The sequence below is a fragment of the Cephus cinctus genome, unplaced genomic scaffold (assembly GCF_000341935.2).
Source record: "Cephus cinctus unplaced genomic scaffold, Ccin1 Ccin1_scaffold0160, whole genome shotgun sequence".
In the NCBI taxonomy this organism is placed as follows: domain Eukaryota; kingdom Metazoa; phylum Arthropoda; class Insecta; order Hymenoptera; family Cephidae; genus Cephus; species Cephus cinctus.
The window spans coordinates 3780367-3794830 of NW_014332886.1; the positions used below are offsets into that span (position 1 = coordinate 3780367).

General features: G+C 38.1%; 2 protein-coding genes across 12 annotated transcripts in view; both read right to left on the minus strand.

Annotated features, from left to right (window-relative positions):
* The window catches only part of LOC107263820 (cadherin EGF LAG seven-pass G-type receptor 1), a 59262-nt gene extending 55346 nt beyond the window's left edge, over nt 1–3916 (minus strand). The window contains exon 1 of one of the 3 annotated variants that reach the window (XM_025081002.1): nt 735–3916. The gene's annotated coding sequence lies outside the window, so the exon portion shown is untranslated. Of the gene's footprint in view, nt 1–183 lie in introns of all 3 variants that reach the window. The other 2 variants (XM_025081001.1, XM_025081000.1) reach the window with 2 other exon arrangements.
* Nucleotides 3917–4007: 91 nt separating this feature from the next.
* The window catches only part of LOC107263741 (probable cationic amino acid transporter), a 28961-nt gene continuing 18504 nt past the window's right edge, over nt 4008–14464 (minus strand). For all 9 annotated transcript variants that reach the window (XM_015731268.2, XM_025080985.1, XM_025080984.1 and 6 more), the window contains 10 exons: nt 13142–13350; nt 10075–10246; nt 9303–9486; nt 9100–9224; nt 8773–9026; nt 8420–8662; nt 8179–8323; nt 8007–8100; nt 7814–7941; nt 4008–7728 (listed from right to left, as the gene is read on the minus strand). In XM_015731268.2, coding sequence (XP_015586754.1) covers nt 7367–7728; nt 7814–7941; nt 8007–8100; nt 8179–8323; nt 8420–8662; nt 8773–9026; nt 9100–9224; nt 9303–9486; nt 10075–10246; nt 13142–13350 — 1916 coding nt within the window. In that variant the 3' untranslated portion in view covers nt 4008–7366. The remainder of the gene's footprint in view (nt 7729–7813; nt 7942–8006; nt 8101–8178; nt 8324–8419; nt 8663–8772; nt 9027–9099; nt 9225–9302; nt 9487–10074; nt 10247–13141; nt 13351–14464) is intronic.

Genomic DNA, 14464 nt, shown 5'->3' on the forward strand with positions numbered 1-14464 from the left:
ATTCAGGAGGTTAGGTTAGGTTATGTGATTACATGCACTAGAGCAGCAGTATGACATATAAAGAGCACTGAATTAATATATATAGAAAACTACAGGATCCATTGCAAGACCTACAATCGATCGTCTTTATTCGATATTACAATGGATCTCGGTTTAACTCTTGGGAAATCAAAATCCACCTACTTTTACCTTCTTCGGGAAAGTCGGCCGTGGATCACTTCGTTTAACATGCTAGCAATCTTCCTTCGAGAGAATGGACGCTGTTTCGTGATCGATAACCGGATATCGATTGTTGGTATCTTCTGCCATTTCACAAGGATTTTGAATAACAAATTTTTTTTTCGTATATTTCATCATTTTCGCTAAGTTTCAGCACGAATGAGGAATTTATTACTCTTCGTTCACTGTCCGATCTTCGCGATAATGCGAGCGTAACGTTCGATGTCAACCTAACGATTATTCATTATTCTGTATCTTTGTTTCTTGATAAGTGAAAGTTATGGAGCTGCTCTGTACGTCATTATCGATCAAAGAAAAATTATTGGCCCTTTCATTTTTATTCTTATCTTGGTCGATGCTCTCGTTTATGATTGTAATATTAGATCTGTCGAAAGGTTTGTCATTCGCCACCCTCGGAAGCGAACAGCTGTCACTGATGAATATCCACCCTTGACATAAAACGGCGTATGCCATTCGACGTGAAAAAGGATTTTATCGGCAATTTACATTCTTACCCAACGGGGCCTCAACGTCGTTTTCTTTTATACTGTCGCACGATCCACCTTTTCTTTTCACGATAACTGCAGGAAAATGGTGACCTGCTTCGCTTCTTTACTTCTGACAATTTACTTTTTACTCAACTAGAGGCGCTAGTGTAGCGCTAACGCTAGCTTTGGCGTGGGCGCTATTCTAGCGTTGGCTCTGATGCTGCCGCTGCTAGCTTGAAACAACTGTTAATCGCGCAATCCGGCCGAACCAATTAACTTTTGCCTTACACGACTGTATCTCCCACCCCGCAGGCATATATCTGGGGAAATCCTTTGTTATGATTGTTGCATTTAGGTGATAACTTAACACAGGTTATAAAATAATCATCAAATCAATCAGTCCGTCCTCGTACCAATCTACGTTGCTTATTTTACGTAATTTTAATGATTCATCGCAGCTATTGCTGTTTCGTTTTTTTTTTTTCAATGCAGTCACACAGTTTGTCACTGGATGGCGCCAGGGGCTAATGAACGTACCGTTGCGAATACTTTTTGAATAATCACTTTTATTTTTATTTTTTCTTTATTTTTTTTTCTTTACCTTAACGATATTAAATAACGTAGCTACATAGGGTATATATTTTACATGGAAAATTCTGTCCTCTTTCTTAACGATCCTTCGAAATCTCGACTGTTACGAAATAACATATATATCTGGCTGTCGACGACAAAATTTGCATCATCCTAGGATTCCTTCGACACGAGCATTAACGTGTGCAAAGTCGCGCTTATTGAAAGACAAAAAATCGTAAGCTAACGTAACTCGGGAGCGGCCATGTTTATCTTTACTTATCGTTTGCTTGTCCAGCCTTCATGTTTTTTTGCTACCTTTAATTTTACATACCACGAAAGCACGAGTGCGCGCGCAATGCTTTACGAAGAATGAATAACAAGAGTGAAAAATACAAGCATACCTTCACCGGATAAATCAATTACGCAATACCTTTTTTTTCTACTTCCAGCTGTACTATCACTCACGGCAGACGGAAAAAAACATCGTTATCATTTACCATCGTTATCCCTGCCCCACTTTCATCGTTTTTCATAAACCCTCGCGCGAAATAATAACGCGCGCGACGCCCCAGGCGAGACTTTTATGATTTTATAACCTCAAAAATGAAATTCTAACGATCACAATCTGCCGCCCACGCGCTATATCGGTATATGACGTACTTACATAGATATGCGTGTGATTATGCAGTTAGATATGTACGCCTTAGCAAGGAATCGTCATTTTCATAATAAAGTACACTTTTTTTTCGTGCATCATTTTTAAAATATGCAATATGCGACTTTTTTTCTATCGCATTCGCGGATCGTACTAGGAAAATTTATATATTACGAAAAAAATGTCTATTCGATTTTTCTCTTCTTTGACTACTACCTCTCTCTCTCTCTCTCTCTCTCTCTCTCTCGTACTCGTCATCTTTCTCGCAATACCTCTTAACCGGTATATACGGCGATACAATAAAATCGGTAAATAGGTACTTGGAGAAAGATTGATGCTAACCGTTTATACTTCTTTCTCGCTTTGTATGTCTTATAATTTGATCATTATCAGGATCCTTTATTAATTTTTTTTGGAAGATGTCGTCTGTGAATTAACGTCATCGCGAGCTAACTAATTACTCTTTACAAATGTATGGTACCGCGCGCTCCATAACGTGTTACAATGATTTCAAAATACAATTAGTATACAGGGCTCTTATTTTTTTTACTTTTTTTTGCTTCATTTCATTCGAAAATGCCGACGTCCACCGTCAATAACGGGAAAGATACTCCTTTCGTCACTGAGAGACAAGAAAACGAAAACGCGATTTAAATATTCACGATAATTCACACAAGCGCAACCGATCGATACCACGCAATCGTTTTCGTCGCTCTCACTATTTAGATATTTAATTACCATATTCAGTAATGAATCTCTCTCGCATCCCGCAACACCCTGTAGGTACATACATTATTATAATAGGCCATTTCCTCCTATCTAAGAATTTGAAATTCTAACTAAAAAGCAAAGATTTAAATTCCCGCCACTTCGAGGACAAATCCCTCGTCTGCGGGGACGTTTTTGCGCATGCGCCTGCGCGACTCGTGCGCACCGTATTAATTTTAACACGGAGTGTAACGAAACATCGGTATGGGAAGAAAAATAAAGAAAAATTGCATATACTATCGAGAAGACAAGATAAAATATATAGTTTTACACGTACAGGCGCAATTTATATTGGAGATTTTTTGTTTCTGCCCACCAGGTATATATTTGATACAGGTCGGACACCTCAGGATAGAATCCAGTAAAGGTTATATCTCAGCGAAATTCTTATGCTGCATTTACAGGGGTATCCTTGAATTTCATTTAACGATCAGAAACCCATATAACTCATCGTTGAAATGAAATTTTGTGAATGATTAATCTCCTGTAATGCCACTGCATCGAAAATACAATATTTCGTTATGCAGGTACACATCTTAACATATGTTCAATGGACGTCCAATTGGATTGTATTTTGCGATACATCGGCGTTTCAAGAGAATAAACATTCGGGGAGTTTCATTTCAGGTAGCGTGGTACATGGGTTTTTAACGATTAGATGAAATCACGGGTACCCATGATCACCGAGCTGAATTCAGAAACGGATCTAAGGATTTCATTGGGATCATATGTTATGGATCGATAGATTCATCGGTTCACCTCGATCCCCTTAAAAATACTCGCGAAACATGAACTGAAGCTACAGATTTTTTCTACGTACAGGAATCAATCTCGACTAGTGACTGAAGAGATACAGGCACTGTTCTTTCACATAATAATAATTCATCTCGCACATTGTCACTTCGATAGGATGTTCTTTTTTTACTTTTACTTTTTTAATTATTTTCCACAATTTTTCTTTTTTCTCTATCCTTGCTTTTGAGACGTCATTCCTTTCTTTAGGTACGATGGGGATGAATTTGGTCATGGAACAAGGGGGGAACTATAAATGCTCAAAGTATAGCCTTACTTTTATGTGTATGTATATATATATATATATATATATATGTAATATATTATGTAATGTATTTATATTATTTATACAGAAGTACAAGGTAAATATGTACTTCCTGATTGCAGTGTCTATGAAACTTTTACCAATGGATACGACAACCATTTGCTCTGGTATCCCATTTGCTGAGTAAATTTATTTACGAAAATTACGATGTAATATATTATGTAATGTATTTATAATGGGGATGAATTTGGTCATGGAACAAGGGGGGAACTATAAATGCTCAAAGTATAGCCTTACTTTTATGTGTATGTATATATATATATATATATATATATGTAATATATTATGTAATGTATTTATATTATTTATACAGAAGTACAAGGTAAATATGTACTTCCTGATTGCAGTGTCTATGAAACTTTTACCAATGGATACGACAACCATTTGCTCTGGTATCCCATTTGCTGAGTAAATTTATTTACGAAAATTACGAAATGACAGAAAAAATAAGAATCGTAGACCCGGCCAAATGGATATTCTCGAAATTAAAGGTAGATGTTTCGAAAGTGAGGTTAAATCAGATAAAGGGTTTTGAAGCTACCGACAGGCATTAATTAAGATTATAAGATATAATAAAAAAATAGGTTACTAGTAAAAATATCCTTAATAGGATGCCTATAAGTGCGTACGAGTCTATACATATTTTTATTAACTTTTTTCTTCCTCTTTCTCCCATTCTGTTTCTCTCTGTTTTGTTCCTCGTTTAGTTTTGTAAAGATGTGCATTCAAAATATTCAACAATATATCATTTCTAATATGCAATAAGTCAGGTAATATTAGGTTGGTGCGCATGCGCAAATACAAGCAGACGTTGATAATACGAAACGATTTTAACGCGCAAGACTCCGTTTTACGTGTAGATATTTCTACAATCGTCAGCGGCATGCGTACTGGACTTGATAAAATTGAAGAAAGAAAAAATAATAGCAAACAACGTCGGAGCACAAGCAAAATGGTGGATAGGGGTAATGGTAATAAGTATTTCTGCTAATTTGGTTGTTGATTTGACTTTCTGCGCGCATGCGCACTGCTTACGTTGGCTCTCTAACTTTCTACTACACAACCGTTTATAAATATAGAGTTAAAACTTTAATCGCGATAGAAAATGGCAATTTTCCTCTCCTCGTGTCTACGCCGGAACTTTACGTAGTACATTCGCGCTTATTAATAATCAATACGTCATTGACGTTTATCATAAATCGTATCACTATACATCGACGAATACGAACGACGGGATGGTATGACAGGAATTGAATGTAAAAGAAACAGAAGCTTGTTTCTCAAAGGATGCATCCTGGCGAGGCAGGTCGAGGACGAAAACGAAACGTTGATATTATGAATAATTCGTCGAATCTATTTATCGAGGATCGTTCTAGCGACAAAGAAAAATTAATTTTTTTGGAGTTTAATCACGATTGCCTTAAAAAGAGTATCTATGCACGACGATTTTTTTTCGCACGACGCACGAATGAGTACGCGAGGATAAACGACAGATAATTATAGTTAATAGATATATCGAAATATTATGAATTACGAATGAAAAGGAGTTTTCGAAAAACACCGAATATACAAATGAAATATTTTCTTTTCACTTTTTTTTTTGTCTTTTCTTTTTCGATTATTTTCTCATTTTCTCTCTCATCATTCCTCGATTCTTCTTCTGGACCATTTTTGTCTTTTGAGAGCACGACACACTTACTCTATGGAAACTTATACAATTTGTGTAAAGTACTTGATGTATCAGAGGTAAGATGACAGTAAGCCTAGCCATAGGGTTATATGTAATAATTATTAAATTAGGAGCAAGACTAGATTTAGGCAAGATTAACTCGTTAATGGCACCCACTCTTCGCAGTTTCAATTTTTCAAACTTTTACCATACCTCATTCTCCTTCTCTTTGTTTCTTTTTGCTCCCCTACTTTCTTTGCTCATTGTTAGACTTTTTTCCTATCATTTTCAATTCCTATTTCATTTTTTGTTACTTATACATGCAGAACCTCTTGATCACATGCTGTGATGAACTGACTAGGGATAGTATTAGACTAATATAAGAGTCGAAAGGCTGCTATTATTGGAAAACTAAAGTTCTTCTTATACTGCACTGTATAGTAAAAGTATAGTTTCATAGTAATGGTCGCTCCCTTTCTTTTAGCATTCCAAACCTAACCTCTTTCGAATATTTCATGAAAATCTCCCATACACTTTTTGTCCACTTAATCATTTGCGCACTTGTTTCGTACTTGTATTACACTCACATATACGTATAATTTTTTTCGTATTTTTCGCCTTAATCTTTTTTTTTCCTTCAGCATCCCCCTTCACCTCCGCAGCTTCATTAACAGTTGTATACAATTAGGATAATAATTAATATTGCCGCAATTATTTGCTACATTTGTCCCAAACAGTAGCCAACAAATTAGCTTTCGGAAAATTGCAGAGACTTAGCGTACGCATATATTACAAGATGTCTTAATACGATAAAATTGTCACGCTAAAAAAGGAAACTATTATACGCATTTCCCACTTTGTCTCTTGAGCATCACGAGTAATTTAGAATCGCGTAGCCAGCAACGAAGTGACCTTGATAACTGTTATCCCTCATAACATACATATATATACTTCTTTGAAATAACTTTTCTTAAGGAGAAAATACCTCTCAGAATTATCCGAGCGTTCTTTATCCTATTTTTCCTTAAAAGAGAGGTGGATCGTTTACTGTAAATTCTTATAATTATTATCGTTAAAGGTATCACTTCGAAGCTCGACATTCACCGACCTAAAGGTTTTACCTTGGACGTGTTCAGGACTCGTTCCTTATCGTTTCAACGTGGATAATCTCGATAACGCGAATTCATCCAGAAGTCCTTAGCGCCCTACCGGAAGTCTATAGAACATCAAATCAAATGTTCAGAGAAAACTTTTCGCGAATCTCTTTGTATTTGCTCCTTGCACGACGGTTCGCAATAATAACAACATAGCATTAACAACAGAGAGAGGATCACGTCCTCCACGCCGGCAATATCAAGATCGAATTCCGGTCGTCGTCCTTAATTGCATAATCGATAACAGATATAATTTCAGGTATTCTTATTTATTAAGAAAAAAAGCTCAAGCACCCGTTTGTATCCAATGATAACGCGCTCGGGATGTTTCGACGCACGAAACTCGTATCAATGATGGTTAAATGACGTTAAAGCGAATCAAAACGCGAGACTGACATTAATTAACATTTTTGTAATTTAATTAATTTTTAATAACTGTTTTCATTTTGTTTTCCCGTTCTGCGCGTCTCACGCCTTCAGAAGACACTCGGAGTACTAACGATCACTGAGCCACGTTCCATCCTCCTCGTACGACTTAATAGAAACTCACCGTAATTATAATAATTAATACTATACTAATCCACCGTGACTCTCGTCTCGTCACGTATTTTCTTGGTACATTGGTACAGCATTCTGCAATTTCCGAAAGGAATTATATCTAAGTGTCTTGCGCTGTTCTTGCGACTCTCTTCCTGCGCTCTTCTAACCTATTCAAGTCGAACTTTAATCGTCCCATGTAGGGAAATTATCTTGAGCCACGAAAAGCACCTTCTCCGTTGACTGACTCTGCTGACCTCCAACTTGACTGGACGATGGTGTCTTACTTTCGGCACTGCTTGGACGATGGTTGGGCGTCCCACCAAAATTCGTACTGCCGAAGACAGGCTGACCGAATGCGTCCAGCTGTTGACCTTCGTAGGTGCTATGCTCCTGGACGGGATACGAGACCTGACCTTTCGGGTGTTCGGTCACCGTCAATTCGATATTTCCAGCCACGTTTACGTTTCCGCATTCAACGTTGTCACTACTGCTTTTCTCCTCAAGACTACTGTGCTTTATGCCATAGTAGAAGTACATGATGAATCCTATATTTTATATAATTAAATAATTGTTATCATTCATATTGTAGAATTTCTTTCTCAAATTAAGGAATTTCTGGGTATCACTCACCAAGGGTCATCCAGACTGTAAATCTCACCAGGGTTAAGATATGCAACTTGAAGATAAGGTAGATGTTCACGGTTACGGCTATCGCTGGTACGAATGGAAGTCCTGGTGTCATGAACATCATGGTGTTCCTGAAACAGACATATATTATTTTCTAAAATTAAAGGATACTTTAGAGCTTTTTAATAATTCTTACCTGTTCTGTGGCTTTCTGCTTATAGCCAGTAAGACACCGATGATCGCGAAGAGGAACAAGAAAAGGAGTATCGTTGTGAAGGTTCCCATATTTCCTGGTCATTTTGAAAAGACAATTGTTAAAATTTTGTTAATAAATAAAATTTTAATAATTATCCTTAAATAATCCTTACCCATTCCACAGACGATGATCAGGTCAAAGATTAATATTAATAAGTATAATATGCCAACCATCTTCATGACGTATCGACCGGAAGCTTCGGTAGCTGGACCCCTATCGACCCAAGGAAAAATGGCAGGACACAAGTACTGCGCTGCCTAAAATAACAAATTTACGGATTCGTAAAAATCATAAAGGTCTCCTCACAAAGTGAATTCCGAAAGAAGAACAAAAAGTAGTCGATCGAAACCCACCTGCAGTCTTCTCTGCAAGTAATTCAAGGGAGGTCCAATAATTGGCGTATTGCCAGGATACTGATGAGTACTGCCGCAACTAGATGCGGCCGCCGCAGCGTGAACGCTTCCATAAAATTTATTTTCCGTCCTGTCGCTAACCAAGTACTGATCATCCTTGCCTAGACCAACGTCATCTTCCTCACCACCATAAGTATCATCCGAGTCTGGCGATGAACTGTTACATCTCCTGACGCGCCGTACCTACAATTCCAATAATCATTAATACCAATGAAAGCATACAATATTTTTCCAAGACAACAACCATGCTGACTTCAATAGTAAAAAATCCGAAAATCCTCGTGAGTCCTCACCATTATTCGCTGTCCATTGTTACTAGCAGTTAATTCAGATTGAGAAGTCTGAACGGTATTCAAAGCTGTAGTCAGCTGATCCGGTCTCAATTCCTTGCCATAGCTGACTTGTCCGTTACCCTGAGTCTCTTTGGTCGGTGAACGACAGGGCGTTCTTAGACTCTGTGGAAGCAATTCCACCAGGTTGGTCGAATGGGGTTGGTACCGCAGGATTAAGACACAAGTGGAGACCAGGGTATAGGCCAATAAGGTACCTGAATAAAAATATACCTTATAGTAAACAGGATAGTATGCATGGTGACTCAGAATTATTTTCATTTAATTTACCAATAGACATCATCTCCACGAGAACTTCCAGTTGAATAAGAAGCGCAGCGACGGCAGCACACATGCCGGAAGTGAACGTAGCTAATGCCGGAGTTCCGGTCGTTGGCCACACTTGACTCAGAGTCCTGAGACCAAGGATTGCATTTTAAACTTAAATAGAGAACGGAATGGAATTATTGGAAAATTTATTTATAATATCTTACCGGAATATCAGACCATCCTGGGCCATCGCATAGACTATCCTGGGCATTGGGAACATGCTGCCAAACATGGAGACTGTCAAACCAGCCAGTGCACCTACGGCCACGATGTACTTGCACTTGTAGGCTCCAACCTGACCAAACATTTTCACCAGTGCAGAGTCCTGATCGACTTCATCGTAAGGTACTGAATAGAAAACAGAAAATAAATTGTCACTCATAAATATTAGTTGAAAGGTCAGAGGATCGATTCCGATATTTTTTTTTTTCATTGACTGTACGCACTGATACCCTCAATATTAACTGTAAATCGGCAAATATTATATAAATACTACAATGTGTATAACACAACCGTATATAGCCAATAGCACACGTATATATACATATGTGGCAAGTGAAATATAGTTTGATCAATACTAGAATCAAACGTACGCTGATTCGTTAAAGCGATTTGACATACAGTTACCAAATGTAAAAAAATTCTTTAAAATCAATTTGAATGAATACAAAAAACAATTCAGAAACATTCTCTTTTCTCAGTCGGTAACAAATTAAAATCAAACCTAACAAATTCTCTTACGAGGTTCCTCCAATAAGCACCAAGAAAAAGTGAAGAAAGAAAAGGGAGCAGAAAACAAAAATCATGAATTTTGAGACAAAAAATCTTTTTAAACCGACGCGATTTTTAGCTTTACTTTTTTTACTATATAATTAGATTCGATCCCGTTACTATACGAAGAACTACGGCAGTGGCTTATGACAAAGATTAATATACCGATTAACGTCAGCATCATGCTGCTCGTGACGTAAGCCACCAGGATGATGATCAACGAGGACACTATAGCTAACGGAATGCTCCTCTTTGGATTAGTCGCCTCTTCTCCAGTCGTGGCGATAATATCAAAACCAATAAAGGCGTAGAAACACGTCGCAGCGCCGGTGAAGACCTGAAATTTCAAAAGAGCCAAATAAGACAAGTGACGCAAACAAGTTAAATGGGAAGTGGTAATAGCATTCGGAAGACAAAGACAAAAAAAATATAATGAAAAAAATCCGTCAGACATATGTTCAGTACACTAATTACTTGCTGGACGAATTAACGGCGTCCTACTAAAGGCAGAATAATGTCTGTCTGCAATTTGTTCATCCTTTCTGCAAAAGGGTTCCTGTTCCACGACTGCTCGAGGGCTAAAATTGTACCGAGAGTACTCGGGAAGAGAAAATTGTCGAAGTTTGTTAAAACGTACCTACTGCTGTGTACTTATATGAATACACGTAAGAGGATGGAAATATCTTCATAGAGTCAAACATGGCGGCCCTAAAACTAGTATTGTGGCATTCTTGGGAATTTCACACGGGTGTTATGTTTGACATAATGTTGACATAATGCGTGACATTCGTAGGGCTGAAATATCAGCTTTTTTTCGTATTGAGTCAGAATATAAGTACTGAAATTCTGAGCTTATTTGGACGTGACGATTAATCATTCCTCAGTGAAGGATGGCCATGAAATTTATATATGTATAGTTCGAATGTGACAGGAGACTCTGAAATTCTTTTAAAATTCCAGGATAATTGAGCTGCGAAAAATACCATTGGATTTACTAAAATTTTTACTGTTTTTCAAAATTCAAGTCCAAACATGATTATTGGCAATGATTGATTTTGATTAAATAAAATGTATATTTTTTAATTTACAGCTATTTTTTTTAAACGTCTACGATCGTAGACGCCAAATGCCTTTTGCCTTTTGCTTGTCGCATTGCTTTTGCAGATTGTCGATATATAACAGGTGGCTATCTCGAAAAGGGTTTTCCACAATCGAGCCGTTTAGTATAGTGGAATGGCCTCGATGGATGTTAAAGTGAAGAGCGAAAATTGAGGTGGAAGCATCTATCCAAATTGGGAAAACTACCCTCGACGAGAACGAGCTCGACGATGGAAACTGAAAATTAAATATTCGTTGGGCGTAGAAAGGTTGCGTGGGTTTCGCCAGAAGGAGGGGAAAGAGAGAGAGAGAGAGAGACCGAGAGAGAGAGAGAGAGAGAGAGAGAGAGAGAGAGAGAGAGAGAGAGAGAGAGATATGGAGGAGTAGGGGCAAGAAAGCTATCGCGCTGTGAATTTTAACGAGAATGACGGCACCCACTTTCTCCACTCTCTTGTATTTTCTCTCTCTCGTCGAGCAGCCAGTTGCCATACTGCGGAATCGACGTCTATTTATAATTTGTAATACATTTTTCGAAATCCATAAAAAATTTTAATACAAAAAATCGATTGCGTAAAGTTCGGTAGAAAATGTATATATAATTTATTTTAAATCCACAAATAAATTCAAAAATAAAGCAATTCATAATGACGTTTGTCTGGTACTAATTGTATAATAAGTATTGTAGTACCATCTGCAAATGCGTTTGCACGGTTGGTGGTTGAACCTAACCTTCTGACAGCACGTGGTCACTAGCAGTTAGTAGAATCGAGTGTACAATCTTGCTAAATAGAAATTCAGGCATTGCCAATGCCACAATTTTGTTACTTTTATTAATAAATATCTCATAAATTAGACGGCAGAACATATTTAAATTTAACACAACGATGCGGACCCTTGAACTCTTTCGATTAAATCCACCATAATTAGGAATCAAGCCTATGAGATTTTTCTTCCGAGCTACCTTAAATAGCGTGACTGAATTATTTATAAATTACCCCTTCGACATTCCGATCGATCACAGTAAGTCTTAATCAAGTGAAACATCTAAATTCCTTCATGTATACCATGTATATGAAAACAGTTCAGTGAGCAGATGGCGCCACTAGCGCTATGGCTAAACAAACGACAAAACGGTAAAATTCTCCATATAAAAACTTCTTAAAGAAATTCTTTCGATCACTGATCTTTCTTTCGCATAGATCCTCCTGTTTTTACCACGTTGGCCAACGTGGATTTATTTCCAACCTTTTCTCCTTAATTCCTGGTATCGATCGTCAGACACAGTCCGCGCCCCCCAACAGCCGCGTTCATACCGTGCTCGCTTCTGGAACGAACCCTTTTTTTCCTTCTTCATCTCGTTCCACCCCGCAACCCTATTCCTTTGTTTTTTTATTAAACCACCCAACTACTTTTTTCCTTTTTAATACCCCGTCCATTTTTGAACATACCCAAAGTCGCGCAACAAGTTTGCCGTTGTCTCAGAAGCCAGAAAATATTTCGACCGTTCCCGCCCACTTTCAGCTGACATACATATTCCAGCTGAAAGTCCCAACTAGCAATGGCGTCCAAGACTGAGAATCTATTGTCCCAAGGGATTTTTATAAAAGCAGCTGTAAAAAGGAACGCCAGTGTCTACCCCAACAACGCTCAGCGTTTCTGTAATCTTTTACTTCTTGCTCCCAACATCCCAGTCGTCCAATTTACTGTATCTAGCCTTATCTACTTTCAACTATTTTCCCCAATTTCATCTGTTTCTTTACGTTCTCCAAATAACACCGTCTTCTCAGTCTCTTTACCGACCATTATCAATTCCCAGATATACCCTTCAATTCAGGTATGCGTTATCCAATATGCCTAACCTCCACCGTTGCCAAGGGTAACGACCTAACGTAGTTATCAAAATTGTAGATAATTGGAAGAAAAGTCTTTGGTACACCTGGAGCACTCCCAACGATGTCTGTAGAATACGTAACGGATATTCATTCCCTCAGGATTGTTAACTCACGCTGAAGAGAGGTTATGGATTCCTACTATCTCCTGCCTTCAGGTACTTAGTGTCTGCAGTAAATATACATATATATACATACATCGTACGCCGTGACCATAAGTAAAGTAGACTATCAGATGAACTTACTCCACTCCATCCAAAAGGTAGGAAACCCTTGTGCTCGGACCAATTGGCTGTGTCGACGTAGAACATACCGGCGGCCATCACGAAGACCCACACCGCCAGGTTAACTGCGTTGAGCACGTTGTTAAAGACCAACGACTTCTTCACGCCGGCAGCCATCAGGAGCATCATTAGCAACGTGATAACAAACGCTAGGAAGTCTGGTGGTCGACCTGAAACAATAGGACGCCATCCACACGGGTCTTCTGGTTAGGTTGGATACTACTTTAGCAATTTAAACAAATGTATGGTATAATCCTTATACACATATTTTACCGATGTTGAAGGTTCACGTAATCCTACGTGTCTACAGTTACGGTGCTCCGAATTGAATGCGGAAAAGATAACATTTTGGGAAGAGATTCTGGATAAGCTACTACTTCCGTTTCCGGGTTGTCGTAGAATAATACTTGTACCCGTGTCGCAGGTTGTGGATCCTTGCGATAATCACGTGGTCCCAAGTGTTGGTCTGTGTGAATAAAGCTTTACGATGATGACGGTGTGCATTCTCTCAAATAAATTTTTAATATATTTTCTTATTCCTATCAAACTGCCAAAGGTATTATTTTATTGAAGCTGACGAGGGACCCGGTGGATCGGACAGGATGAATGTGTATCCTGGTGTTATCATCAGGACGAGACCTTGAACGATTCTGTACCTTATAATGGTATCTGAGAAAATTTAAACGTTGTTCCTTTTTCAGTAATATAGAAAAAACTTGGTGATTGTTTGATAAATTATGGATCTTCTTCGATGAGGATGAGTTGAAAGATTTTTTTTATTTTGACTTAAGTAAGCTTGTTACTGGCAACTATTATTTACAGGAATGAAATTCTGCTTCTTTGCCAGGACATTCAAGTACCTTAACAGTATTTATTGACTCGTCCTGCGGGTCTTTTGTGATTCTTTCGGTAGAGCCTCGTAATTTGTATCAACATTTTTGACGATAAGCACGATAGTCTCTGTCTGACATTCTTGAAATGTATAGATATGAAGCGAAAGGGAAGAAAGAAATCATTCTTTTTTTTTTTGTGGTAAGAGGAAAAATAACAAGGGAGGGGGGGAAATAAGTTTAATGTCAGAGCCTATATGTATTTGAGAAAAAAGAAGAGAGAGGGGAGAGAGAGAGAGAGAGAGAGAGAGAGAATAAAAGGAGAAGCGAAGAGAAATCTCGTTGAACACACTCAAGCATTGACTAATCAAAGAAAATGAAACCGAGCGTATTTGGGAAGCTGTACGTGTCAGCAGTGAGGCAAAGAACGAATAAAAGGAGAAGCGAAGAGAAA